This window comes from Hippocampus comes, unplaced genomic scaffold, assembly GCF_001891065.2.
Source record: "Hippocampus comes isolate QL1 unplaced genomic scaffold, H_comes_QL1_v1.1 scaffold5, whole genome shotgun sequence".
NCBI lineage: Eukaryota > Metazoa > Chordata > Actinopteri > Syngnathiformes > Syngnathidae > Hippocampus > Hippocampus comes.
In genome coordinates this window covers 767,216-795,014 of record NW_017805701.1, presented here as the reverse complement: position 1 = coordinate 795,014, position 27,799 = coordinate 767,216, and the positions used below count along the sequence as shown (strand labels likewise).

Sequence of the window (27,799 nt, the reverse complement as noted above, 5' to 3'; positions counted from 1 at the left end):
ACAATGTCTCGAGTCACATGTCCTATCATTTCCGAAAGAAATTCGAAGCCGTACAAAAAAAACCCCAAATACACCAGAGCGTCATTCATGAGGTGTTCATTCAAAAAAAATAAAAATAAAAACTTTCAAGACATCAGTACATGGAGGATCTTTTCGAGAGGAAAACAAGCACAAACTTGAGACGACAAAAGCAGGATGGTGATGATGATCGCACTTGTGCTTTTCTCCCTCAATTTTTTTTTTGTCCCCTTTTCAAAATCTCAGACAACAAAGCATGGGTGAATCCCCGCAATTTTTTTCATTGTTGGGACAGTACCAAACACATTCACATACCAAAGCCAGACTTCCTCACAGCTTTGACGATAATACAGAATTTATTCGTTGAAATGTTACGGGTTGAATAAATACTGCTCGACATAAACGTCTTGAAGCTTCGTGACCGAAACGTACTCGGCATTTCTTATGTCTACTCAAATGGCGACATTGTTTCGAAGGTGATAAAATAGTTGAAATAATTTGTCTGAGGTGAGGCATTTATTTTCTCAAGTGGCCAACAACTGATCATCAATTTATTCTTTTCCTTGGCGGAGACAGGGCATTTATTTCCTCAAATGATCTATTTTTCGTTTATCTCAAGTGTGCCATTTATTTACCGAAGTGATTATGTGGGGTGAGGTGTTTATTCAAGTGGAAACGGGGAGCATTTATGTGAAGTGAGGCAATTATTTGCGGAAGTGGGCAACACTTGAGCACATCTGTTTTTTGTCCCCCATGAGAAGGTGAGGCTGTGCACCTTTTTGTCTGATGGGGCAATTATGTGAGGCGAGGCATTAATATACCGAAGTGGTCCACCCTTGATTACTTTGATTTTCAGAGGAATAAAAATATTTGTGAGTCTTCATAATTTAGCTGGCATTTTCACCCCAAAATATTTGGGAAATACCTATTTGACTACCGTTTTGACAGCGCGACCAAAAAGCAATGACAACAGGCGTAGAAATATGGCTTCGACAGGGCAACTTTACTCACAAGGCCACTCTGAGAACGTTCACCTGACATCCGTCCGCAGAATCACGCTTAAATAATCATAAAATATCAAACAAACAAAAGGATCGTGTACTCGAGCACGAAAATGCGAGAACAATCTTAAAAAAAAGCCTCACGTTCTCTTTTCAGGGGGAGTAAAGATTCGCATTTTACCTTGAGTGTAAACAATCTGACACCCGAGCATCTTTATTCCCTTTAAAGCCGGACGACGACTAACCTTCACCGCCTACGTCGAGAGTTTGTTCGTCGTTTTCACGGCCGCTCGAACCATTTGCTGCGCCGCTTTTGCTGCCGCGTACGACCTTCCGTCTTAAACAATCTGCAAAGAGACACTCGCTTTGAGATAAAGTGCTAACGAAATGGCACGGCTACAATCAAAAAAAAAAAGAACACCGTTGTGGACAAACGTGGCGCCCGGTGGCCAACTTGCCCGTCTTGATCGCTTCCAGAGCAACGGTGAGAAACACTTTTTAAATAAACGGAGCAATCAATAAATAACAAAATGGCGGCAAAAGGGGGCGGAGGAAGTGTCAGTAATGCTGAGGGCGTTTCTATGGCGACATTCACTGAGAAAGAGATTGAGAGAGAGCGAGAGAGAGAGAGATAGAGAGAGAGAGTGCAGTTCCGGAGGGTGAGTTACACCCGCAGGAGGTCCTCATCGCTGTCGTCGTCATCCTCCCGCTTGGCTTTAGGTGCCGCGTTGTTATTGAGGCGGCCGGCCGCCAAGCGAGCTTTGTGGCTCCTCCGCTTTCGTTCGGGCTCATCCAGGAGGCCCACCAGATCTTCGTCGCTCTCCTCCTGATCGGCACGACAACAAGAGAGGTGAGAGCTTATCTTGACAAAGTGCAAGCAAAGTGGGGGAAATACGTGTTGCTTTTGTTTGTTATTTCGTCAAAGCGAAGGCGAGAGCTTATCTTGACAAAGTGCAAGCAAAGTGGGGGGAAATACGTGTTGCTTTTGTTTATTTCGTCAAAGCGAAGGCAACATGCGTTGCTTCATCGGTTTTCTTGTTATCTGGCCGAAGTGCAAGTGAAGGAAGGGAAGGTATGTTGTCATGTTGACAAAGGGCAAGTGAAGGCGACGTGTGTTGCTACGATGCTAAAGCACAAACGAAGACAAGCTGCGTTGGTTTGTCTTGCCTGTTAGCCAAAAAAAATTTTTTTTAATTTTTTTACCTGCAGGAAGACGCTGCGATGGGCGAAGGATGACTTGACCACACGCACTCCGGGAACGCTGAGCACCTCGTCCTCGCTGTCGTCCTCCTGCTCGTCCAACGAGAAGGAACGAAGGCCGTCCGTGTTGACCGGCTTGGTTTTGATGTGCCCGTTGCTTTGGTGACTGCGGCCCCGATGCGAAGAGGAGAAGGACAAAGTGGAAGAGGTCGCAGAAGGAGCCTCGAGTTCCTCCATCAGCCACTCCATCTCGTCTTCGCCCGCATCTTCGTCCATGTTCACCTGAAAGCCCGCGCAGGGGACATTCCTTCACAACCCAACACATGACGCTGGACGCAAATATTGAGCCGCCTGCTGGGAGTGAAGAAACTGTGGAGTTGTGACAATTTTGATTTTTTTTTTTTGGAAACCTTTAAGTTATTTGCCCTCCCATCAGAGATTTCTGCAAAGAGCAGGGAGAGAGGAAGGAACCTGTCAAGCCCTCCAAAATCAAAAGATATGACCTCATGTTGAATGAAGACCGACTATAATTAAATGCAAAATGTCCTTTGTTTTTATCTTTAGAGCCGCCTGCTGGGAGTGAAGAAACTGTGGAGTTGCTATTGCAGACACGACAATTTAGGTTTTATTTTTTTGGGAACCTTTTTGGTCATTGCTCGTTTTACAAGTTCGTTGCCCTCCCATCGGAGATTTGGGCGAAGAGCAGGGAGAGAGGAAGGAACCCGTCAAGCCCTCCAAAATCAAAAGATATGACTTCCTGTCGAATGAAGACCACGGGCAAAATGTCCTTTGTTTTCATCTTTCATTAAATTGAGCTTTCGTGGTTCATTTTAAATGTATTCCTCTCTGGTTGTACAGAAGAACAACACTGAACTGTCAGTTAGGAATTGCAGTTTCTTACTTCATTAAATTACTATTTGTGACCTTTTGCAATCCGCTAATACAGCTTGAGCTTTCGTGGTTCATTTTAAATGTATTCCTCTGTGGCTGTACGGAAGTTTCTTACTTCATTAAATTATTATTTGTGACCTTTTGCAATCCGTTAATACTGCATATATAAAGAATACTAAAACTAATCAAAAGTAAACTAAAATGAGGTAGTTTGGAAAAAAATAAATAAATAAAAATTGACCATCCTGCTCTAAAAACAATCTAAAAGCAAGTGAAAAAAAAGTCAAAATTAAAAATTTAAAAATAGCACAAAAAATCAAATATCATAACCCTGGTCTAAAAGTACATCGACTTCAGTCACTCGTTCACACACCTTGGAATATTTATAGGAGACCTGGTTGCCTCTCCTGCAGCAGCCGGCCACCTTCTGAATCATCAATTCTCTGGAAGGGAACAAAAGCTAAATTTATCAAACGGATCTCAATTTTCATCAACTGCAATGTCTACATTCATCTAATTTACATAATAATCGCCGTTACACTACATTTTGATGACCATGACAGCTAGGCTAAGATCCAGCTCACCCGCCACCCTCATGAGGATAAAACACATGAAAAAAATGACTCCTTCAAAAGAAAAGACGTTTTTCGTACCTTCTCTCTCGCTTCCGCAGCACCAGCGCGAGTAGACAAACGCTCATGCCCGCCATCAGGAGGCTCACCAACACGGCCAACACTTGACTCCTCCTGGAAAGAGCCGGGAGGTCGCCGTCTTCGTCATCTTGCGTCTGTGTGTCCACAGTCCTACAGGACACGGAGAAGACACGTCATGGCTGGTCTATTATTCCGCATTTACATGGCGGGGGACACCCTGAACTGGTTGAACAGGGCACGTGTAGACGAACATTCGTTTGCGCTCACACTCGCACCTTGGGGCAATTTAGAGTGTTCGATGGAACCTTCCATGCATGTTTTTGTTACCCGGAGAAAACCCACGGGGAGAACACGCAAACTCCACACAGGAAGGTCGCAGCCGGAATCGAACCCCGCACCTCTGCACTGTGAGACGGACGTGTTAACCAATCGCCCACCGTATCATACATCGCGTCATACATCGACCAAAACCATTTTAACTCTGTCATAATATTTTGTGTGACTCACGTGAGGCCACACACGGCGTCGGTGTGCCACACAAACATGTACTGGCACTCGTCAGTCTCCCGCATGAACTTGGGGATGCCCACGCCAGCCGTCGGGTTGCACTGAAACATGATGGTGGACGACGCCGTTTTGGTTCTCTCGCGCCCGCACGTCGAGTCCGAGGACACCGTCACATCCAGGTTGGCACCTGTTGGGCGAATTAGACATACGTTGAATAGGTAAAGTCGTCACGGCAATTTCCTTTTTTCTCCACATTTTTTTTTCATGTTGCCCCCCCCCCCCCAAAAAAAAAAACAAGTGTCCACAACCCTCCTTTCATTTGTAGCATTTTAAGACCTCGGAATGGCAGATTAAAGGATCGTGAATTCTTTTTAAGGCTTTTAAAAGATAAGCGCACTCCCTGCATGCTATACACGTGCTTTCTGTCAACGTCTCTTTTTCCTCACAAATTATCTCCAAATTACATAATAAAAGTCAATGAGTCACTGTACCCGCTTACTTTTCAGGACTTCATGGCGCTGATGCATGAAAAGATCACGTATTAACCTTCAAGGGGCCAGACGAAATAAACTCTCGATTTTCAAGGCTGCACTCGACAGCAGGGCAGGGCAAACTTTTCGACTTGAATTTTAAATCATGCTGTTCATAGCGGTATAAATCGTTCCATCCATTGGTGGAGACAAGTTAGCGGGCGAAAAGATTTTTTTTTTTCCCACCGCAAATAATTTGAATCTAATCAGTAGTTCCCTGTTTAAAAAAAAAAAAAAAATGGTGACCTGTGCTCTTAAGTGAGCATGTCAAATACCTTTAATGCAATATTTGGCCTTGCTGGAGGATCCGATCCGCCGCCTGTAGGCTCCGTTGAGTTTGACCTGGCATATGTTGGCGCCCACGCAGGTGGGCAGGGAGCTGTTGGTGAGCCCGGACAGTTGGATGTGGTAGATGTAGTGGTCGCCGTTATCTCTGATGTCTCCGGAGGCTTGGTGCGGACTGAGGACACACACACACGTTTTGAGATGTGACTGCGGGTGGAGGGTAGAAGAAGGGGCAACACATTTATTTCACACGACGCTACCTGAAGTAAAGCTCCCCGAGACTGAGGCGGGCGCCCGTGTTGGGGTTCTGAATGGTGCCGTTGACCATCTCGACCTCACGCTGCTTGACGGCGCACGCCAAGTGGGTCTCCCAGCCGATCACAAAGAGGCAGGACGCCCTGTCGGTCCTGAGAGATTTCATGCACACGACTTTAAAGTTTGCGCTGATGTAACACACAGGCTGCCACAAAAAAAAAAAAAAAAAAAAACGTACACAGTCACAAGAAAATAAGATCAAGTTTTGGATAACAAACAAAAGAAATCAATGGTATTTTTCTCCCTTGTTTAGTCGAATCTTTCCTGTTCGTTTGGAAATGTCCAAAGTGGCTTCCCCTCTTTTCAAAACACAGCTGATAACGCCGACCGAAGAGATTTGGCAACATTGATGAACACATCGTTTGGAATTGCGAGACTTTGTCGGTTCTTTTTTGAACTCATCGACTGCCCCCGGTTTTGTGAATGTTCTCCCCTCAAAAGTCAATGAATCATGCCACCGTTTAGGTTTACTTCCACCTTAACCCTGGAGAACCCAAGAACCCTTTTCTTCTTAGGAAAATGATGAATTATACATTAAATGACTGCTATATGTTCACTGAACACCAAAATATAAGTTTTTTCAAATATTCAATGCCTTAATCCTAATTTAGGATAAGGGCCAAATTTGACCCTTTGGGATTTAAGGGGAGCATTTGAGTAGCAGAATTTATAGGGGCCAAATTTGACCCCGTGGGTTCTCCAGGAAACAAAAAAATATCGATATACAGCGAAAGAGTAAGGCGCAATCAAAGAGTGAGTGCGTTTTCTGAGGAGCCCGTTTAGCAACGGCGAAAACTTATAAAGGCAGCCACTCAAGTGTTCAATGCTGATATATAACTGAAATAAATTGTCGTCCACCCCCTTTTGCCGCCATTTTGTTTTCTTCCCGTCGCCTTTGAAAACGCATCTCGCTGAGTGCTATGTAAATCCTACGTCTTATTTTGAAATTTTGTGCAGTTTTGATGTGTAACAGGATTGACTTCCGTATATCAAACTAACGGTCCTACACAGCTTCAGTCACTGAAAAGTCAGCTCGAGATTTGGGCATATATGGATAAGAAATATAAATACATGGATGTTATTTTTATCGGAGAAAAATAAGAAGTGTTATGAACTCATTCAGTACCACCCAATTCTAGACCAAGTCTGAAAAGACGTTTAAAAACGTCTTTGGGAGTGAATGAGTGAAAGACAACGAGATATATTCCAGGAGCTCTACAGTACCGCATTGCTTAATAATGACGTCTTAAGAAGCCAAAGTTTAACGCGAAAGACGCACACTCTTCTCTCATTAACCGGTAGCTCGAGACAGCCAAACTGGAAAGTAAATGAATGTCACCGTCCCAAGTTTTTCGCAACTAAAGCGTCCGGCGCGTTTGTGGACTTCACTGCCGCCTGGCCTTTTTGTCACATGTCGAGCTGCGTTCATACTTGATGATGGCCGGGTGTCCGAGAGTGGTGCTGCAACTCAGCTGGATCTCCGTCTTTGCTGGCACGCCGTTACCGCAAGAGGCGTCGCCGGCTGAATAGTTGACCGAAATCATGGCGTCTATGTGAGAGGGAAGAGTGAGACCAGTTATAGGTAGATAAATACCGGTACTTTATTCAAGCCGTAATTTAACGTCATGATTTCTCACCCTTGTAACTCATCTTCTGAGTGTGGACACGACCCAGCGTCTGCGTGGTTCCGTCTGCCAAGTGCCGACACACAGTGGCCCCCTCGTCACAACCCGGGGGTCCTTTATGAATCCCCTGACACAAGTTGACGAAATACCTGGCGATATGGAAATGGGAGAGAGTCACGAGGCCCGACAATGAGAAGACAAATCTCATTTCCCAAAAGAGACTCACGAGTCGCCGTCGTGGTTGAACTTCCACGGCTTCGTGATGGAAGAGAGGCCTCGCAGGTCGAAGGTTTGATGCTGACTGACCAGCTTGCACTCCATCTTCCGCGGGGCGCACACGGCGCTCGTTCGCCACTGGAAGGTTGCCGAGCATCCCGCCGTTTCCGACAGCAGCTGCGGGGAGCCGTGGCCCGCGGACGGGTCGCAGGTAAACAGGATGGACGACCGGCGCTTGGCAGACGCTAAATCAAGAGGGGAAAGAATGAAGACGTATTCGAGCCGCAATTGCGTTTTCCAGTCATCGAACTTCGACGCCTGCACGCAACGAAACTATGAAATGGACGACTTCCTGTGCCTTTTCAGGCGTGTCTTGAGACTTTTTGGGCGGTTTCGCTTCTGTTAATCCAAATTTTGTGTTACAGACTGAAACTGTCTGCAAGGGCTGAGGTTTCACACTCTAGATGTTGGGGGGGGGGGCACCTTCAAAACTCTAAAACACAGGTGTCGAACTAGAGGCCCGGGGGCCAGATGTGGCCCGCCACATCATTTTAAGTGGCCCGCGAAAGCAAATCAAAGATGACGACTTCCATGATACTTGCTAAAATGGGTACCAAACCTTCAAATTTTCATATGTAATAAATTTGTGACATATTATAAGCATTTTTTTTTTGTTACCAAATCCCTCATTCGAGTTACTTAAATAATAGTTGAATAGAACATTATTCTTGACTTCTTTTTAGTTTCACTCATCACGGCCCTCCAAGGGAAACGGGAATTACAATGTGGCCCGCCGCAAAAATGGGTTTGACACCCCTGCTCTAAAATGTCTGCTTCAACTCAAAATGTCTTGAGCTACTGTATCTTTTCTGGCATGGCTTCTTGAGACATTTTTGTCTCCATGCATGCCCAACAAATCGTTAAGTGAAACTGACTGCTGGGGGTAAATTTCCAAATTCACGTTGGCTTTTAAAGGGCAGTCGCGGGAAAAATTTAAAACATCTGCTTCAGTAACAAAAAAAAAAAAAAAAAAAAAAAAAAGAACGGCCAACTTCCTGTCTCTTTTCTGGCCAGGCTTCTGGACAGTGTTTTTTTTTTTTTGTGGGCTTACTCATGATAAACATGTCTACCAAATTTCAAGTTGCTGAGTGAACTTTGCAGCCTCACCTGGCTCGCAGAAGCCCCATTTTTGATCCTTGTCATAGTTGGCGGTCGTGGCGCACCACTTCTTGCCATCGGTCCTGTCATCTGTGGTGCATTCAGTGTACGACCGCTTCATGAACGTGAAGGGGAACACGCACGCCTCACCTTCATGCGTCACTACAACACATATAGGTATCTCTTATGAGGGCTGTCAATTAAAAAATATGAACAAAACCAAGACCCAATAGCTTCCTTGCGATCAGACATGGGAGCACTTCAGACAGTGGCCACCGCGTACTTACCGGGTGGGCACGGATCGCCGCCGCCGTACTGCATCAGCACGGCTTGCTCCTCGTGCTTGAAATCCATGGTCATGGCCTTGCTGATGCCGAACGACACCGCCGATTTGCCCGAGCCCGCCACACGACAAACGGCGGCGCCCTTGCAAGTGGGCTCGGCCACCGAGCTGCACACATTGATGAGGTAGCTGGTGGAGGTGTCCAGCGGGACCTGTCAACACAAATGAACGCATGTCACATGATATTAACTCATTCAGTACCAGCCAATTCTAGACCAAGTCTGAAATGACGTTTAAAAACGGCTTTGGGAGTGAATGAGTTAAGACTGTCGTAAATTCGGGGAGGGGGGGGTGGGGGTGATGCACAAAGCCTCACCTGCACTTGGCCTGTCAATGTCGCCAAGTCAAAAGTGTACTGCAGCTGAGTGTCAACCAGTTTGCATCCGCTGGTGTGGGTGGCATCCGAACACACGATAGGGGTCGCCCATTCAAAAACGTAAACGCAGCCCTGCAGCCTCAGCATGTGCGGGGATCCCTGAAGACACAAAGCCCAGTTTTTGCTGTGCTAAAACGAGAGTTTGGAACACAAAAAACAACAAAAAAAAAAAAAAAAAAAAAAAAAACAGATGTCATGCAGTAAATAGTGTTCTAACCAGCTCCACGCCTCTCTGGCAGGTGAAGATGATGGTGGAGGTGTAGTTTAGTGCCGGGTTCGACGCACACCGGGTGGAGCTGAAATAAGTGATGGACACATCGCCCGTGGCGCTGATCTGAGGGCCGCTCGTCGTCCGCCCGATGTCCTTTCATCGACGCAAAGAGAAATGTCAAGCGTCAAGACTCTGACAATTATTATAAACGTCATTCCTCTTCCACTTCAAAGAAGGTCATCCGTTGTTGTGCAATAATATCTGCATTCTTATTGACATGTTCAAATCAAATTAATTGTGACTCACAATTGGGGGTCCGTTGTCTGGGTCCATACAGACGATGGCGCCAGGCGGGCAGGTGACACCGGGAATGGGGTTCAGAGGCTGACAAATGTTGATGTAAAAGTCTGGAAAGTCATCATTTTCGTCCACCGCGTCATCTGAAGACCACAAAGGCAAAAAGAGGGATCGACGTGGACGAACAACATCGAGCCGGTTGACAAGTCATCTGTGCGCGCAAGCGAACCTGTGGCGGTGTAGTATCCAGTGAAGTGGATCAGAGGAGACAGGTCAATCGTGTTGGAGCCATTCCGGACAGAACATGTGACCTGGGAGGATGTCATAAGGTGATCAAAGACACTGTTTTGGCCGTCATCTTTACAGCGACTTCCAACATTTTAGACATGGTGGTAAATCTGGAGTCATGGCGCATCACAAGTTGTTCATCCATGTTTGCTTTGTTTTTTTTAATCACGCACACAAACATACTCACAGGCTGCTCGCACACCAGGTGAGTGTGGAAGGCAAACAAATGCGTGCACGTGTCTGCGTTGGAGTCAATGAGGACTGGTTCCGGTAGGGCAGAGCTCATACTGGGTGGTCTAGAAAATACATTGGATAACTTTATAAAGTCGGCACGCAATCTCTGAGCAGATGTCATCGTAGGGAGTGGACACCCTACCGGCAGATGAAGTGGATGACGGTGTTGTGCTTGAGGGCGGGGTTGGCGGGGCATGGACTTCCTCCCTCATACGTCAGCTCCACCACGTGATCCTTGTACGAGAGCTTCCCACTGGTCTGGCCACCGCTCAGCGCAGTGTTGACGTCTTTAATGCACACCGCTGCGACAAAAATCAAGACTTGAGCACATGCATATGCGTTATGAATATCGAGTGGAAACGTTGATAGTCGCTGCAAGGAGAAAAGACCGCCATGGGATGGAAATGGCGGATGTTGGTGGAAGTTAATGTGTCATCGGCTAGCCTGCATGGATGAATACGGTATAGCATTGAACCGAGTGGTGAACTTTGAGCCTCTGATGATGAAATATGAATGTAGCATACATATATTATTTAAAAAAAAATAATTTCAATAATAATTCCATTTTGAAAATAACAAATATGGATGAAAAAATTTAATCTTGACAGGAAGTGGGATACGAAAAGATCCCTGGGGTATTTTTGAAGCGAGCATGTCACAGATGCATCAAGACACCTGGGAAAGGATTCCAATTGTGACCTACCGGTTCCTGGGCTACAGCCGGCGTTGGCCACGTCCGCGCAAATGTTGACGCGGAACATCCTGCTGTGGATGTCGTGGTCGTACACCGTGTAACCGCCATCCCGTCTCAGGCTGTTCAGGTCAAACAAGTGACCTTCAAAAGACAAAAGATTTCATGAAAAAAGAAATCACAGTTTGCAACATCGGGGATGGGTAGTACAATTTTTTATTTTATTTTGTTTTTTTTTTTTTGCAATGCAACAAATGCTGCGGGATTCGAAAGGAAATTGAACTGGGTAGGATGAAAAAAACGCATCGGATCAGATCTAGTCCGCGGGACACATTTTGCCCTCTACCTAAACTACATGGATATGCTGCAAAAGGAAAGTTAAAAATTCAACCTGTAGCTGGGTTGGCGACTCTGCAGCCGTCGTGCTGGCTGCTGTTCAATGGGCAGGCAGCGGCCGTGAACCACACGAAGGTGTACAAACAGTCCTCGATGGCGGAAATGAGAGTTGGACGAGAGTCCTGAGAGGGGATATAAAGGTTTGAAACCATAACGTGGGGTGGTTCTGGAACAATAATTTTGTGCAAGATAAAGTCTACATTTGGTAACGTACAACTTGGTCTTTGTCGCACTTGAAGCGAATGATGGTACTCCTGTTGCGGACTCCGTCGGGACAGGCCTGGCCGCCGCTGTACTGCAGCTTCAGCACGCTCGTGTCCCACGTGGGGCCGCTCGTCACATGACCCAGACTCACGTATTGGTCTCCGATCTTCACGCAGGATGCACTGCCGGAGGGACACTTCCACGAACCTGCCGCAGCAGAAGAGCATCTTTCATTGAAAGCAAACATATTTGGGAAGAGTGACGGGCACAAAAGACGCACCTCCCTGCGGCACCAGCGACCTGCAGATATTGATGTAGAATCTCTTGCTGGTGTCCTCTGTCGAAGCTGTCACCTCCCAGTTGCGGGCCTCCATGGCCAGAGGTGAGAGGTCATAGGAGTGGCCCCGACTGTCACTGGAGGGCAGGAAGAGCAAACATAACTACCGGATGTGACCGTAGACCAGAAAAAAGGGGTACCGATGCACTACATTCACCCCGTCGCCTACCTAAAGCTCGCTATTTATATTTTTATTGATTCTTTCTGGCTCGCTGGTTCTGTCGCATGACAAAGTACGATGTCCGTGGATGTGACAATAAGATGGAGCTCCTTGAGAAGCATCTTACTGGTATGAGCAGCTGGTGGTTTTGACAGGGAGGCACGCCAGTGCGGTCGGCCAGTTGAACAAGTAGGTGCAATCCGGAGTCTCCTTGATGAATTCTGGCACCCCCTTAAGAAAAAGAAAACAAAGGGAAACTATTGCAGTTGCATCTTGTGTGCCGTAGTTCATTTGGGTAGTTTAACTGAAAAAAAAGCGATGAAGTCGAAGAGTTTGCAATCAAAGCGTGAAGCTTACAGGGTGCATGTCAGGGTGGCAGGAGAAGTGGATCTCTGTGGACCGCTGGTAGATCTTGTGACATGTCTCCCCGTTGGTGTAGTTCAAGATCAGCTGATCTCCCACGAAGATCAGACGCTGGTTAGCCACCCCTGCACGCGCACGCACACACACGCATATCAACCACAATTGCAGAAAAAGCCACACAGCAGAGACAGACCGCAAACCGGGACGCTTTTTTTTTTTTTGGTCACCTGCTATCTTGTGGTTGCTTCCGTCCACCTGGCACGAGGAGACGGCGTCGTCGCCCGTGTCTTTGTCGGTGCAGACGCCCCTCTGGAGTCCGCCGCATACCGACAGGTGGTAGATGTACTTGTCGCTCCTCACTGGGTAATCTTTGCCCTTCAGGGAGCTCAGGTTGAACTCAAAGCCACTTCTCGGGTCGCGGACGCGGCACTCGTCACCTTGGAAGAAACGTGGGCAAGCACTATTGTCAGACAGACATTTAAAACCGTTACCGTTTAGGTTTTTTACATTACCTACTAAACTATGTACACATTAGCTACTACTTACAGGCATTCCAAATTTGTAGTCTTGATTAAAGCTATCAAGTGGCTTTTTGGGATGCGGGAAGAGCTCAGATTTTAGCACTAAAAATAACTACGAAGCAAATGCGCCAGTCATGACATCACCGGAACCGCTAGCAGTCAGGTGCATCGTCCGTGCAGCGACTCTACCTTGCGACTTCCTGATGGGACAGGCTTCGGAGGTCCGCAAAATGAAGACGTACTCGCAACCGTCCTGCCGGTCGAACATCAGGGAGCCCTGCAAAACACAAACACATGGTGTGTTTCTCGCCCAGCCCTATTTTGTGCAACTGAACATTGGCAGGAAGAACGTTCCAGATGACTCACTGGGCTGTCGTCGCACAACAAGATGATGCGTGTGGAGTAGCGAGACGCTGCGCCGCACTGGTCCCCGTGGTGGTACAAGATGCTGATGGAGCCGTCCTCCGCCACCTGCGGGCTGGCCTGGACCAGACCCAGGCTGTAACTGGCTCCATCAATGACGGCACAAGCACCCAAAGGACCCACTGCAGGGAGTCATATATGCATTTTGTGGCTCATAAATTTATCAAGCTTTTAAGAGTGAGTGCGCTTTTGGCCTTATTTATGTGTCCATGTATTAAATGTGCCGTGGATAACGCAGGGTAGCATTTGACAAATGCACTGTGAGAGCAATCGCACACTGACCAGGACAGTCCTTCAGAGAGGGGAGGGGTCTGCAGAAATTAATGTAAAAGCTGCGCGATTTCACCGCGTCCGTATCTATGGCAACCCAGGGGTTGTCCTCTTCGCCTCGGACCAGGTGACTCAAGTCGTACTCGTTGCCACGGGAATCTGGAGTGCACACAAACGCACGTTGAATTGAAGAAGGTGGACCGATCTCGCGACATCTTCCGTGCCGATACCGATGACGCGGCAGTCCACCGGCGCGGGGACGCAGGCCAGTGCGGTGGAGAACTCGAAGAGGACGTCGTGGACCACGTGGCTGGGCAGGGTGTTCAAGTCCTCACGCAGCAGCTTCAATGATCCCGGATGTGCGTTTGGATCGCACACCAAGTTAATGGTGAAGGTGTCCCGCGTTGCTGAAAAGGAAGGAAGAGGTCATTTTTTTTCCAACGGGGAAACATTGTGACGCTTCATACAAAGCAGTAAATTGTATTGTTGCGACTGACAGAAGCTACGACATATGTGCACATCAAAATAAAAGCATTGAAAGCAACAGAAAAAGGGGGAAAAACGAATTGATAAATACATTAAAAATAAAAGCAGTGCATACATTTCATTTTATTTTGACTTCTACACACACTGCGAGGGGGCCAAACAGAGACTGTGGTGAGGCGGAGGGTCGTACTTTGCCGTCTGCTTACCTGTCGAATCGTCACGGGGTCCCTTATATGTCAGTTTGAGGAGGCCATCCGTGGAGTACTGCAGGGTCTTCTCCACCCCCACTGGGCTGACGGGATGCCCTTCTTCCAGTTCGCAGCCCGCCATTCCCGCGCCGCAATCGGCCAGGTCTGAGCAGATGTTCACCTGCGAGGTGGGATGGACCAGGAGGAAGCGTTGAAGAGTATTATTCATATTTAAAATGACTTCTGTAAAAAGTGTGTCACAACGAAATCATCCCGACATCTGTCTTACCAAGAAGTCCTTTCCGTTGGCGCTGGTCTTGTATCCGATCTTGGAGGCGAGCGGCTGCAGGTTCAACTCCAGGCCGGTGTTGGGATCTATCACAGCGCAGCTCTGAGATGGAAGCACATTGCTCACTTTGCAGGGCGTGGGGCTGGGCGATATACGCATGAAAATAAAACTCAAGATGCCCAAAAATGTTGCGTTTGTTGTCAATGTAGTTTGCGAACGCATGTGAGCTAAAAATACTTTTTTTTTTTTTTAATGATTCTGACTCATCAACTCAAATTAATCAATAAGAATCACTTACACTATTCTTGGTAGTGGTGATGGCACAGGCAGCTCTCGTCTCCCAAATGAAGTTGGCAGTGCAGTTCTGGTATATGAGGAATCGGGGGCCCATTGACTGTGTGACAATGAAGACGAAAAAATTTCACATAAACGAGTGACACAGAGATTGCCGAGTTGCGCCCTGACCACCCAAAGTGTTTCACTGACCAGCATTCCCCTGGTGCACACCAGGTGGATTCGGCTGGTGTACGTCAGCTTTAGGCCGTCTGACTCGCAGGGGGCACCGTCTGTGAACTCCAGCAGGAGCCGGTCGCGGCCCTCGATGATGGGGCCGCGTTTGGAGACACCCATGTTACTTACAGACACCACTTCTTGCGGGTAGCCCTGAGAGACGGCCGGGAGAGGATAAAATACATTAATTTTGTACTTTTTGACATCTTCAGGGGAGGGATCCATTCGATCACTATTGTGGCTGGTAGAACCGGACCCCAACGACAAATATTCAACACAACTCTCACGAGGATACACGGATGTACCTCTGTGGTTGTGTACTTCATCTGGCAGACGGATGCGTGGCGGTCGCAGCCCTTAACGGCGTTGATGGGCCGGCATACGTTGATGTAGTACTTCCGCAGGGCGGCGGAGTCGGACAGGTCCATGGCCTGCCAGTTGCTGCCGGATGAGGGGTAAGACAGGCTGCAGATGGAAGGAAGATGTCAAAATCCTTTTTTTTTATTTTTTTATTTTTGTGGAAGCTAATTCACACTATTCACAAAAATAGCAGGGGCTCGCTGTATTCAAATGAGTGTACCTGGACAGGTCGTATTGGTCCAAAGTTTTCGGATCGGTCACCAGACACTCGTGAGGCCTCTCGGGACATGCGTACGATGTATACCAGTGAAAGTTATACGTGTACTTGTCTTCCACCTGTGCCCATTGAAGAAAATTAACTCATTCAAACGGCTTATTCTTATTCACAGATTGAATCAGACCCTCCTCCTCTCTATGACGCAAAAAAAAAAAACTTAGACGTACAAGTACGTCCTTGGTAGGCGGGAGCTAATTTTAAAAAGACGTACAAGTACGTCTTGCGGAATTAAAGAGTTAAAGAATCTGCTCGTCAAAACATATGAAAAGAACAAAAAGTGACAGGATGTCGACCTGGAATTCTGGTTTTCCAGCACCGGCTTCGGGGTCGCAGAGGAAGGAGATGAGGGTGGATCGGAGCGTGTGTTGCTGGTTGTTGTACTGCGAGCCGTTGCTGTAAGTCAACTGGAGAAGGCCGTCATAGTAGGACAGCAGTGAGTTTGCCTGCCCCAGACTCCAACTGCTGTAATGACAGGAAAAATAAAAATATGAAGACACGGGTGGGGCAAAGTATTCGGTAGATGTTTGCAAACGGTTTTTCTTTTACCTTGATTCAACCTGGCAAGCGCCGGCCTTTTCAGGACAGGTGGCGGCTGTGACCGGGCCGCATACGTTGATGTAGTAGTCGTAGTTGTCGTTGGTCAAGTTGTAATAGCCGCCGTTAGCTTTGGTGAGCGGCGACAAGTCGAAAGAGAAGCCTGGCGAGTAAAAAACAAAAAAACAAAAACAACAACACACAAGTCGTTTATTTCGCTATAATCCAAAGCGAGAATTTGAGGCTTGAACGCGTCGTACCGGCCTGCGGGTCCTCCACCTTGCAGTTGTCCCCTTGTGTCTTGGAGAGGACGCACGTGGCCGCCGTGTACCACTCCAACTCGTACACGCAGCGATCCGATGAAAGACTGCGGAGGATGGGGGCACTCTCCAGATCTCCTGCAGGAGACAGCAAACAGATTAAAATGGCAAATTGGATTTTTACGGTGAAATTTAATTTCCGGCCTAGGCTCACTCATGGATCATTATTAGGATTAGCATGATTAATATGAACTCATTCAGTACCAGCCAATTCTAGACCGAGTCTGAAAAGACGTTTTAAAACGTCTTTGGGAGTGAATGAGTTAAGCCACCTGGTTTGCACTTGAGCGTCAGGATAGTTTGAATCCTTGTGGTTTTGCTGCAAAAGTCTCCATCGGTGTACACCAGTCTGATGTCGTTTCCTTTTTCGGTCTTCTGGGGGGACGAGAGGAAGCTGCCCAGGCTGATCATCTTCTGGTCTTTGTCTGAAACCGAAAATCAAGAGCATAAAATATATCCCGCCAGACATCCTCCGCTTGTTTTCAATACGAGGTTGACGGCAACCTTCTGGATGTTCTTGTGTGTTCGGTCGTCGATAAATTGACAATTCCAAGTGAGGTTACTCCACCTTGCCGTCTCTCTTCTTACCTACGGAACAAATGGCCGCACTCTCCGGGCAGCCCTCGGCTCCTCCTGCTTGTACGACTTTGTGGCAAACGTTGAGGTAGAAGCGCTTCAAATCTGACTCGGAGGATTTGGGATCCACCGCCTCCCAGTTGCCATTCAACTCTGACCCTGGAACCAAAGACAATCTGCTATCTAGCGGTATCACGTGAATCGTTCTACTGTCTCAGAAAGTATCCCGACGCTGCATTTGGGGTGTTTCAGTTTCCATTGAATTGTTATCATATCGGAATTTAAGTCATCCCCTTCACTGTAATTCTGTATCAGGTTTGGCTGCATCTTGCGACATTGTTATAGAAAGAGCAGAAAAATACACGGGGAGTCGCGGAAAGGTGACTTTTGCAGAAAATAGATGGGACAGGTTCCACAAGAAAAAAATTAATAAAAAACATGCATAGGTGGAGCTTCCCCACTCACCAGGGAAGCGAGTGAGGGGCGAAAGATCATAATGCTTGCTGCCATCAGTAACCCGACACAGAAGATCCTCTTTCTCCTTGACGCAGGCGTACGCGGTCTGCCAGTCAAAGTAGTACGTGCAGTCCGTCTCCCCGGCAAACACAGGGGCCCCCACACCGCCATTGGCTGAAAAAAAAAAAAAAAAATACCGCACGGTATAGAAGGATTAGCTAGCGCGCCGCGGCTAACGTGGCGCCGGAGCTGATGTTTTGGCTGATGCTTCTCACATGCGTTCCTGTTGCAGTCAAAGTTGATGATGGTCATCCTCTGGAAGCCGGTGGAGCACTTGGCGCCGTCGGGGTAGATCAGAGTCAGATCTCCGTCGGAATAACTGAAAAAGAAATGACAGGGGCATCTTGAAGATCAACTACAGAGTTTGATTTCTGTAAGTGTTGAAATGGAAGAAGATTTGGACATTGGAATGGTTTTCATGGTTGTCAAAAGGGCAGACGGACACAAAGTAGCAAACACTCAAGATGATCAAATTCGGCGCGGAGCAAACTCGTGCTGCAAAAATGTATTCACACCCAAAAAGAGGCACATTCGGATGTGTGTTAATCAGACAAAAGACAAATTTACCGCAGAGTCTGGTTTTGGTATCTCCCGGCCACTTTCTTCACGTCGCCCGACTTCTTCACTTGGCAGGAGGAAACAAACTCTCCCAGGCTGCTGCATTCGTCCGAGGGCACTTTTCCACACACGTTCAAGTAATAAATGTAGCTTTCAGTCCCGTCGCTGTCTGGCGAATGGGCATAGTAGGGATGGTCTGCAGCTAGACATAAAAATAAAGATGGATTTGGAAGCGGTCACAATCATGTCCAGCTGCCATTTATTTTTATTTTTTTTAATACAGTGACTTTAATTCATGCTATGAAAGAAAGCAAAAGAATTTGATGGCACAAGCTGAACATTTCCAAAGACATGACAATCCTTCATCCCCATATTGAAAACTGTTGTTGACACAAGGCGTGTGCTTCCAAGCGGCAAATATTTTGCTGAGGTGGCCTTGTCTCACTCGTACAAATCTACATGAGAAAGCATGCAGGGTTGCCACATTATTCAAAATAAATGGATCAGCCGATTCATGGAGTTTGTCAAAACATACAAGCATATTTTGCCCCCCCCCCCCAAAAAAGACATCTAAAGTCAGAACTTATTTTCACATTAAGTGTGAAGGAAAAATTATATTTATTCCGACTCTTTCTGTGGAAGTTGATGCAAGTTATAGCTCAGAAAATATTCTGAATTTAGTTTTTAGGAGAAATTTAAATAGGATATCAAATTTTTGTCCCCCCACCAAAAAAAAAAAAAAAAAAAAAACCAAAAATCAATGAATATTGCAACAAAAAAAAAAATCACTGAATATTGCATGGACATATCGCCCATCACTAGTTTAGTTAAAATAATTAGAATTTTTTTTTTTTTTTTTGACTATTGAAAGTTGTCGAGGTCCCACCGATTGGACAACTTACAGCTCAAGGTGAGTGGTGTCAAATCAACGGAGATGTCATGCTGCTGGCTGGTGAGTTTGCACGTGTCGCTCTCCAAATAATCCCTGTGGCAGGCGTACTCCGTCACCCATTCCACTTCGTAGCGGCAGTTGGCCTCCGCCGTCATTTTCGGAGTGCTGCCCTGTGACCAGGAGAGCATTCGGAGCCACGGAAAGTCACTCAACATGCGTGGCAGCTCGCACGGGCTACGAACATGAGGGTAACCTACTGAATGTCTGCTTGATGGACAGATGAAGGTGATGGTGACAGCGGGAGAATGTCCGTTACAGAAGGCGGGAGGAGTCGCGTCGGCGCTCACGTCGTACTGCAGCCTCAGTCTTCAGAGGATGGCGAGCAACGGCGACAACCAGGGAACAAAGTTAGATTAAAAGTATCGTCTATCAAGTAGCGACGCTCCAGTTAGTCAAAAATAGAATCAAATGGCCAATAGGAAAGTAGTAATTGGTATTTTGACAGGGTTCGAAGTGGTGATAAACTGCACTCCTGGAGGTTTTTTTTTTTTTTTTTGCCAATTTTCATAAGTAGTTATTTTCAGGGTAATGTTATAAGAGGAGTCAGAAATTACTAAAGTGTTTGAGGATCATAATTTGAGGTACATTGATGATTTAATTTAACAAGGGGGTTCCTTTATTCACAAATTTCTGTCTTCGGATCGAAATGGAAAAATACGCTAGCCAATTCGTTTTTTTTTTGTTCTTTTGAAATCAGACATTTGGGAATCTCATATGGACCCCGAGACTGGTTAAGACTAACCTGTCGTTGGATAGGAGCTCTAAAGGCTTTGTGGGAGAGCCCATGTTGTAGCCCACGTTCTTCGTAACCAGGCAGGCGGCAGAACCTTCCGGACAGCGTGTTTCTCCGCCACCTGTCACAGTGGAGGATGGTTTCACTTCACATGATAAAACCTCAAGGCTAAATCGAGAAATGCAGAGGAATTGTGCAATGTAGCGAAAGGTCAGTGGACGCGGGTGTGACAGAATCGTCGGAAAGCTAATGTTCCGAACACAACCCTCTTTCCGACACACTGCGGGCAACTGACTGAGGCTGCGGCAGATGTTGACGTAGAAGTCGACGCTGTCGTCGCCGTCGTCTACCAGGTAGCCGCCGCTCACTTTGATCAGTGGGTTGAGGTCATGCTTCTTCCTGTCGGTGTCAAAGACAAAGCAGGGCACCTGCATGCGCACACAAAAAAAAAAAAAAAAAAAAAAATGCTCAAACAAAGAAACAGAATTTAGGTTAGCGACGGCGTCTCATCATTCTTCATCATCTTCTTGTCTGTCAAAAGTGTGTCATCGGTCGCACCTCTTTGTGTGGTTTGAACTTGTCGCTGCTGCAGGCCACGTAGGTCCTCCACTCAAAGTAATGCACGCACTGGGAAACGGCCACAAACTCCGGAGTACCCTGTGCGCAGCAAACACGACAATAGCATTATGCAAAATTGCCTCACTGTGTTGTGACCCAAAGATCAGGAAAACAACAATGATGACGTTTAGCTTTATCCGTCACCATAAAAACCCACAAACACCGTAAGCTTTGTCAACTTCAGCTCACCGGTAGCGGATCAATTGTTTAGTTGTTCAATAAGCAGACAAAGAAAATAGACCACACGCACTGGATTGGGACCGTGAAGAAAATGTTGTGATTGAGGATGTATTCGTTACGTTAAGTGCAGACAATGAGTGCAAAGTGGCTAACGTGAATATATGTTGAAAAATGTGACTAATATAAAACTGAATAGTTAAAAAAATTTTAAGTTACATTGTCCTCAGTGAGACATTCCTGTCTTTCTCTATTTTTTTTTCTTCCGAGTCAGCCACTTCTTGTTAGCGTTTTATCACATTTGTCAGTCTTGTGCTGTTGATGAGTAACGTGACGGAACGTCTACAAGCGTAACTTTCCATTCCCGCGCTTAACGCGCAAAGAGAGGGTGACGCGGGTTTATTCGACAGAAGCCGACAGTTAACAGGAAGTGAGGGATGCCGTTGAGCCGCACACTCACCGTTATGCTCACAACGTGCATGACCCCGACGCGTCTGCTACAAACTTGAAACCAAACAAGAAGCTATAGTGTCCACTGACAAAAAAAAAAAAAAAAATTGTTCACTTCTCCCGTCACGTGTAAATCCGCTTCAATTCCAAGCGCCGAATCTCAGGTCCAAATACGCTTTGGCGCTCCTTTATATATAGACTTGGGGCAAAATAAGAACTATTGTACTTTTGAGGCCGAAACTAGCGGCAAAGAAGCAGACGAAGATTAAAATCAAGATGTTGAGAGTGAGTCTGTGGGAATGTTTGTCTATTTTATGACATCAAAGGTCAACCGTATCGGACCTGAAGGCCTGCTGGCTCCCAACTATGCACTTTCTGTGAGAGTTGAACCGTTTTGGTGTCAGCTCACCATGGTTTTCCCACACTGGAAGCCGATGGTGGTCTGGATGAAGTTGTCATTTCCCGCACATTTGACGGTGCTGTTGTAATCCAGGACGGTTCCGGACAGCCTCCGCAGGGACAGCTCACCTGCGTGACGAGAAGAGAAGTGATGGAGTGCGAGTGGGTGGGTCTTAACAACAGTGTCGTATCTGTGACTGAATGTGTGAGGCGCGCCGAATTGGGTGAGTGACGTGTTTGCCGTGACGTGTTTCACAAATACGTCTCTAAATGTTGTTTCTTTTTTCCTTCCCAGGCTTGCTTTGAAAAACAAATGTTCACCCCAGCTGAGCCACTGCCCTTTGAGAAGATCATTTGTCACAGCTGGCATGTTTGAGGTTGATATAAATAAACAGAAGTGGGAAAAGTTCTGCTATGGTCACCACACTGACAGCACCCCCGCCAGCCAGTAGTTTAATACAGAGAACTTGGCAGCAACCTAAAGAAACATGACCTGCCGTGTTTATTTTCTGTAATTATGACTTAACTGGTGTCCCCCCCGTGCAGGTTACTGTTGGGTTTCGAATGTTGCAGTCCCGAGCACTGTCTTCATGTACATGATTCTAGCCTCATACCTTTGACTGCCACAATGGGAACGTTGCGATTTAAGCCTTTGTTTTGCTGCTATGAAAAGGAAATGAGTCATGTGTAACATTACACAATACAGAAAGTGCCCCACTAACCCCAAATAAGACAGCGTAAGGTCATTTTAAGTACACGACAATTGTTTTTAAAAGCCGCTGTTCGAAAGAAATGAAAAAAACAACCTTCTTATTTACATTCTAATGATCAATAAGAAGCGGAGAAACCATCACTGATTCCAATTAAATAAAGAGAACTACAGAAAAGTACAGCACAAAGAAAGGCAAACGAACGTCGGCCAAAATTGCTCGGACCTGGATCGTATGCGAAAAAGATGATGACGTAATCATAAAGACAGCCCACCGAGCACCCTAACAATACATGACCACGGTGTCTCTTTGTAATCCTGCAGTGCAACTGTTAATAAAATAAAAATAAAAAAAAAACCTATCAAACATCTTGTGCCATGTGGCGGTCATGGGACACGAGGGAGAGTCCATCAGGCTGCTTGCATAAAGTAATCAATCAACACCGCCACTCCTGACACTGTTCAGGAGCTACTAAGTCTGAGGGATAGGGGGGAAAAAAAAAATACAAAAAAAACCCCAACCATAACATTGAGTCAATTTTTTGGGGGGGGTCAATAACCAACTCAAATTAGTCGACAAAAATGATTAATAAACCATCTTTAGGAGAAACACACAGGAAGAGAAGGACGTGACGGACTCACCGACAGAGTGGTAAACATTGCTTGTCAGGTTGCGGGCGCAGACAGCAGTGCCTTCACCGCAGGAAGTCAACGGAGACGAATCGCACAGCTTGAAGGTGTAACTTATTTTTTTATCCAGGTCGATTGCCTCCCATTCATAGCTTTGGGGAGAAAATGGAATAAAATCAAGTACAAGAAGTAGCTCAGACACTTTTGTAAGACATGTCTGTGGAAGTCCAAGCCCCCCAAAAAATTACAAACAATTTGACAGTTTTTTGTTTTTTTTTGATTGGTCTCGTACAGTACGCCAAACCTCATCCCCGCCCCACATACAGCTGGCCCGATGATTTCATTAGATTGGCAACTAGTTTGGTTAGATCTTGTTCTGCCATCTTGATTTCTGCTGCAGTTCTTGTCAAATGTTCCCAACAGATGGCTGTTTGTTTCTCCTTGGTGATTATGGTATCGTAATGGGTGCTAATTTTAATAGCACTCAGTTGTCACTCTTACGACAGCCAGGCTCACCAGTGTCCCAGGAGTCTGTGGGCCGGGATGAAAATTGGTGCAACCTATGACACAATGGCCCTAAAGTGTGCCTATTTCTGCTTGACATATAATTTTGAAATATGTCTCGCTAAGGGGGTGGGGGGTATTAAAACCGATTTGAACTGAAAAATCTGTTTTAACTGATACGAGTCAAATCGTTACATTTGGAAAATGTACGTTCCTGAACGGTACCCCACGTAATTAGAGACACATCTCATCGTTTTTTTTTGGTTTTTTTTAGAAATGCATAAACGATACCAGGTATAAATATGACGTTGCTGATAATTGTTCTCTCTTTGAATTTCATTAACGTGAACAGCTTTTAAAGCTTTTGAGAGGTTTCACATGTTTTATATTAATAAACAAGACAAATGCTACAATGGTACCAATAACCAAATCATAATCCCATTTGAAAATGTACCGTTCTTGAATCGTATCGTACACTCCATGTATCGAAATATCTATCGAGATACCCATGGAATTCAGATGCACACCACTAATGTGTCTCATTCTTAAGAGTGTATTTTTTTTTAATGAAAGTATGCCACACTTGGGAAACGTTAATTACATTGTGGGGGAAAATGTATATTTTGTCTATCGGAATAACACATTTAACCAAGCCATACTGAGGGGAGATGAGCATCACTCCTTGTTTCTATCGACTTATTGCGGTTCAAACTTTGAATGTTTGTCAATAAAGAGTCTTCGTTTGGTGACAGCGCCGTGTGTTAGCTCGCCACCGTGTCAATATTTGCTCACTTTGACAGCAACCAGTTGCTAATGGGGAGATCATGTCAGCGAAGCGCATGTTGTTGACGGGTTAGCCGCTAGCTCGCTACTTTAGCTTGACCACAGCCAGCTCCGACGGCCACAAACGTGGCCATAAATATAGCCCAAATGAGCTTTCTTAGCTACCCGGGACACTCTTGGCGTGACAAAAGACGTCTCGAAATAGAAGAAATATTGTTAAGAAGTTGACGAGACGAAGAAAGCAATGGCTGACTCATGCTCTCTGAACCTTTGAATGTCACGAGGCGGGAGTACGATCACATGACCCAGCTGACACTTTGTGTATGTGTGCGTGAACGTGATTAGGCGATTTCATGGTAATATAATCTTCTATGAGTTAAAATGGAAGCCTACGTAGTTTTGTTTGCACTGGAGGTGTGTTTATACCTGCACAGGTCCTGGTACCACGGACCTGCCTCCTTTTCCTCCGCCGCCGTAGCAGTGGCCGTCGTAGCTCCGGAGAGGAGCAGCAAACATCCCACACTCACCACCAAGCAAAGCAGGCACCCGAGAGGCAAGCGCCGCCGGCCGTGGTTCAGTAAAAACATGCTTGAGCGGCTGGCCGTTCAGCAGGACGACATGATAAACGCGTCAGGGGAAGGATCGCTCGGTAGGAAGTGACTGCGCCACATGATTCGACGTCACATGACTGTCAGGTAGTTCAGCCATGCGCGCTTCAAGTACCGTGGGACATTCAACTACTGGCAGCTTTGTCACGCAAATAAATATTGGAATTTGGAACGACTTCTGATATTGCATGTTGTCAGCAAATTCGTTTCAATCTAGCATCCTGCTCGACTAGGAATGAACGGAGAGGAACTCGACAGCACTCAAAGGGACATTCCAAAAATGTAAAGCGTAAAAGTTTCACAAAACTGCAATCAGAATTGGCGTAGACAAAGAAGCAGAGGAAGGTTAAAATCAACTTAAATAATAGTAAACCGACAACATGAATGGTCAAAGTGAAAAGAAAATATAAGAGATACAGTTTTTGTCAAGAAAACGTCCAGCTGAAATTTTTGAGTGTTTTCGTTGAGTCAGTGGGATCCCGCGGGAAAACTGCCGTGATGATGAGTCCCTCAACAGCCAGTACCTCAATTACGTGTTATCATAGTTTATCCACCCATTTTCTCATTATGTGCTTCTGCTCACCAAGGTTTTCGGGCAATAGGCGTGGTACACCCTGAACTGTGATTGCCAGGCCAGCCAATCGAAGGGCACACATAAATGAACAACCAACTTGCTTACGTTTTTCATTTCAAAAACAATAAATGTCAACATATTTCGTCACCAGACCAATACTGACACCTGGTGGTCACTCTGAATAACTGCATGAAGTGAAACGAACCAGTCAAGTACAGTACCGTATTTTTTTCAAAAATAATAAAAATACAGTAATTCAAAATAGATTTTATTCATTCAATAGAATTAGAGGCAAAACAAAAAAATGTTCAATATTTATACATCAAGTATATTCATATTTCGTTAATAGTACAGGATATCTGTTTATTATATTGATTAATAATGTCTAACGAATTCCACTGGATTCATAATCAACAACAACAAAGTGTTAACGATAAAATGCTTTTTTTTTTAGCATTGAGTTTCTGATTCTGCGGCATCTGATAATGCAGCTCAACAAAAATTTCAAAGTAAGTACTATATTGATTGATTTGGCGTAGCTAATAATTCTCTTGGTTTACTGGCTTGGATTGAAGAACAACTTTGAAAGTTGTTTTGGTGTGATGCCGACAGTTTGGACACTCATTGGCAGTAGTGCTTCCTATGCGTGACGGTGCATATTACGCCGCCCTTGGGGCGCAGCGTGCCCAGGTCGCGGATGTCAAAGCTCTGCCCCGGCATCAGGGCGAAATCGAACCTCTGCAGCAACTTAGCCATCACCACTTTGGCTTCCATCTGTCGACAATAATACATCAAGGTACTCACAGCGTTGCTTCTTAACGGGTAATTTGAGTCGATTATTATTTTTTTGTCATCACCTGAGCAAAGTTCTGTCCCAGGCAGGATCGCGGGCCGAGAGAAAAAGGGTAGTAGCAGTAATAAGGCCTTGGGGGGGAAAAAGACATTTTCATTCGAATAGGAAAAATGCAGTCACAGGTCAGCCAAAAACCAGGAAATGTACATTTTAAAAAAGTTCTTTTTTGCATTAAAAAAACAAAACAAAAATCAAATATCAATGTTGTAATTTGAAGAACAAAAGTCGAACTTTTGCGTGAATTGTAAGTGTATTTATTGTTTCCTTAAGAAGCTGGGATATCATGTGATCAAATTATAAATAACATCCAAAAAAAAGATGAGTTGTTTTTAAATAAAATATTGCAATATGCTGATTCCAATATTTGGCAGAATAAAATTGCGATACCTGATTAATTAAGCTCACAACAATAAAATACTGTATACGAATTAACGGAAAAACATTTGACTGTTTGAGAATAGCTTGTCCTTTTAGTATTTTTTCTTGTGTTTGTTGTCATTTGTAAATGGTAAAAATAAAAAAGCTGTAAAAAAAAAAATCATTTTTTAGCAGATTTTTTTAGGGGGTAAGGAGAATTTATGATCTTGTTTTGTAAACCAAATAAATATGATATATTTTTTTTTTTTAACCATTCCAAAGAGTAGTAATGTCACAAGAAGAAAAAAAAATCCTTACTTGGGAGAGTCTGGATGAAAGCGATCCGGGTTAAATTCCAGCGGATTCTTGAAGAACCTTTCCATTCTGCTGGACACATATGAGCTAAACTAAATTACCCCACCCCACCCAAAAAAATAAAAACCATCACTCATTCTTATTTTACTTTTTTTTGTTTGTTTTTTTTCCACGGTCAATGCCTTACGATACAGGTGGCTCCGGCCGGAACGCGGATGCCGTCGACGACGATGTCCTCAACGAGCTCACGGGACGTTCCTGGAGCTGTCGGGTATATCCTTAACGTCTCTTTAAGAACCTAGAATGAAATTAGAGAATATTTTCTATGTTTCAAAAATGTAGACTCGCAACACCATCATGGGGAAAATACAAAACACTTTTATGATTCAAATCGGAAGATTTTACAATTCAAAGATTTTAACATCCCCCGTCAGCGTACCTGTGAGAGGTAAACCAGTTTCCCGAGATCGTCGTAGCTAATTTCCCGCTTCATCCCGATGACGTCGTCCACCTCCTTCTGAGCTCTAGAAAACAAAACACAACCGGCGAATCCGTTGTTGTCGTTTTGCTTGACTTTTTTCCTCACTTTTCCATGACGTGAGGATGCCTGGCGAGCTCCATGATGCAAAACGCGAGCTGGTTAGCCGTGGTTTCCTGTCCTGGATGAAAAGAAAATAATGAATAAAATAAGATCCCTTAAAAGTAGCTTTTTTTAAAGAATAATATTAACTCATTCAGTACCAGCCAATTCTGGACCAAGTCTGAAAAGACGTTTAAAAACGTCTTTGGGAGTGAATGAGTTCATGAGAAAAATACTGATTTTAATTGGACTAATCAGAAATTTCATGTAGAATCCATCCATCCACCCATTTTCGAATCCGTTTATCCTCACGAAGGTACACCTGCAATCTTCGTGAGGATAAACACTGGAGCTTATCCCAGATGTCTTATGTATTGTATTTTGCCAATATTATTTGTAAAAAAAAAAAAAAAAAAAAAAAAAAAAAAGA

The 27,799-nt window shown here is 45.3% G+C and overlaps 2 protein-coding genes across 3 annotated transcripts in view; both read right to left on the bottom strand.

Annotated features, from left to right (window-relative positions):
- Positions 1-308: 308 nt before the first annotated feature.
- igf2r (insulin-like growth factor 2 receptor) lies at positions 309-24,812 on the bottom strand. Of its 2 annotated transcripts, none has more exons than XM_019882673.1 (51): positions 24,509-24,812; positions 22,808-22,947; positions 21,467-21,585; positions 20,371-20,469; positions 20,108-20,240; positions 19,822-19,933; positions 19,277-19,385; positions 19,030-19,189; positions 18,137-18,329; positions 17,785-17,888; positions 17,519-17,683; positions 17,066-17,212; positions 16,750-16,902; positions 16,418-16,555; positions 16,170-16,320; positions 15,917-16,085; positions 15,567-15,682; positions 15,292-15,451; positions 14,963-15,139; positions 14,775-14,870; positions 14,477-14,578; positions 14,206-14,368; positions 13,744-13,920; positions 13,526-13,672; positions 13,187-13,365; positions 13,010-13,097; positions 12,527-12,736; positions 12,294-12,424; positions 12,064-12,167; positions 11,720-11,853; positions 11,450-11,646; positions 11,231-11,357; positions 10,852-10,983; positions 10,291-10,450; positions 10,102-10,210; positions 9,856-9,937; positions 9,636-9,769; positions 9,336-9,482; positions 9,059-9,217; positions 8,687-8,894; positions 8,409-8,561; positions 7,252-7,486; positions 7,038-7,174; positions 6,832-6,949; positions 5,346-5,492; positions 5,076-5,260; positions 4,271-4,457; positions 3,764-3,913; positions 3,484-3,553; positions 2,271-2,501; positions 309-1,845 (listed from the first exon to the last, which is right to left on the bottom strand). In XM_019882673.1, exons 1-51 carry the CDS (start codon positions 24,667-24,669, stop codon positions 1,684-1,686), a joined length of 7,467 nt encoding a protein of 2,488 aa, XP_019738232.1. In that variant the 5' UTR covers positions 24,670-24,812; the 3' UTR covers positions 309-1,683. The 2 variants fall into 2 exon arrangements, with proteins under 2 accessions (XP_019738232.1, XP_019738231.1); XM_019882672.1 differs by having other exon boundaries at positions 2,223-2,501; positions 24,509-24,809.
- Positions 24,813-25,691: 879 nt separating this feature from the next.
- The window catches only part of LOC109523501 (cholesterol 24-hydroxylase), a 9,230-nt gene continuing 7,122 nt past the window's right edge, over positions 25,692-27,799 (bottom strand). Inside the window, exons 13-15 of the mRNA XM_019882688.1 lie at positions 26,793-26,881; positions 26,122-26,188; positions 25,692-26,038 (exon numbers count right to left, since the gene is read on the bottom strand). Coding sequence (XP_019738247.1) covers positions 25,886-26,038; positions 26,122-26,188; positions 26,793-26,881 — 309 coding nt within the window. The 3' untranslated portion in view covers positions 25,692-25,885. The remainder of the gene's footprint in view (positions 26,039-26,121; positions 26,189-26,792; positions 26,882-27,799) is intronic.

What these genes read in the sequence shown, in the direction of transcription:
- igf2r (XM_019882672.1), bottom strand. Translation starts at nt 24,669, where the DNA reads ATGTTTTTACTGAACCACGGCCGGCGGCGCTTGCCTCTCGGGTGCCTG. An exon ending in CAACATCTGCCGCAGCCTCA is followed by an intron (nt 19,934 to 20,107) that starts GTCAGTTGCCCG and finishes CCACTGTGACAG; the next exon opens with GTGGCGGAGAAACACGCTGT. An exon ending in GGTGGACTGCCGCGTCATCG is followed by an intron (nt 13,673 to 13,743) that starts GTATCGGCACGG and finishes TGTGCACTCCAG; the next exon opens with ATTCCCGTGGCAACGAGTAC.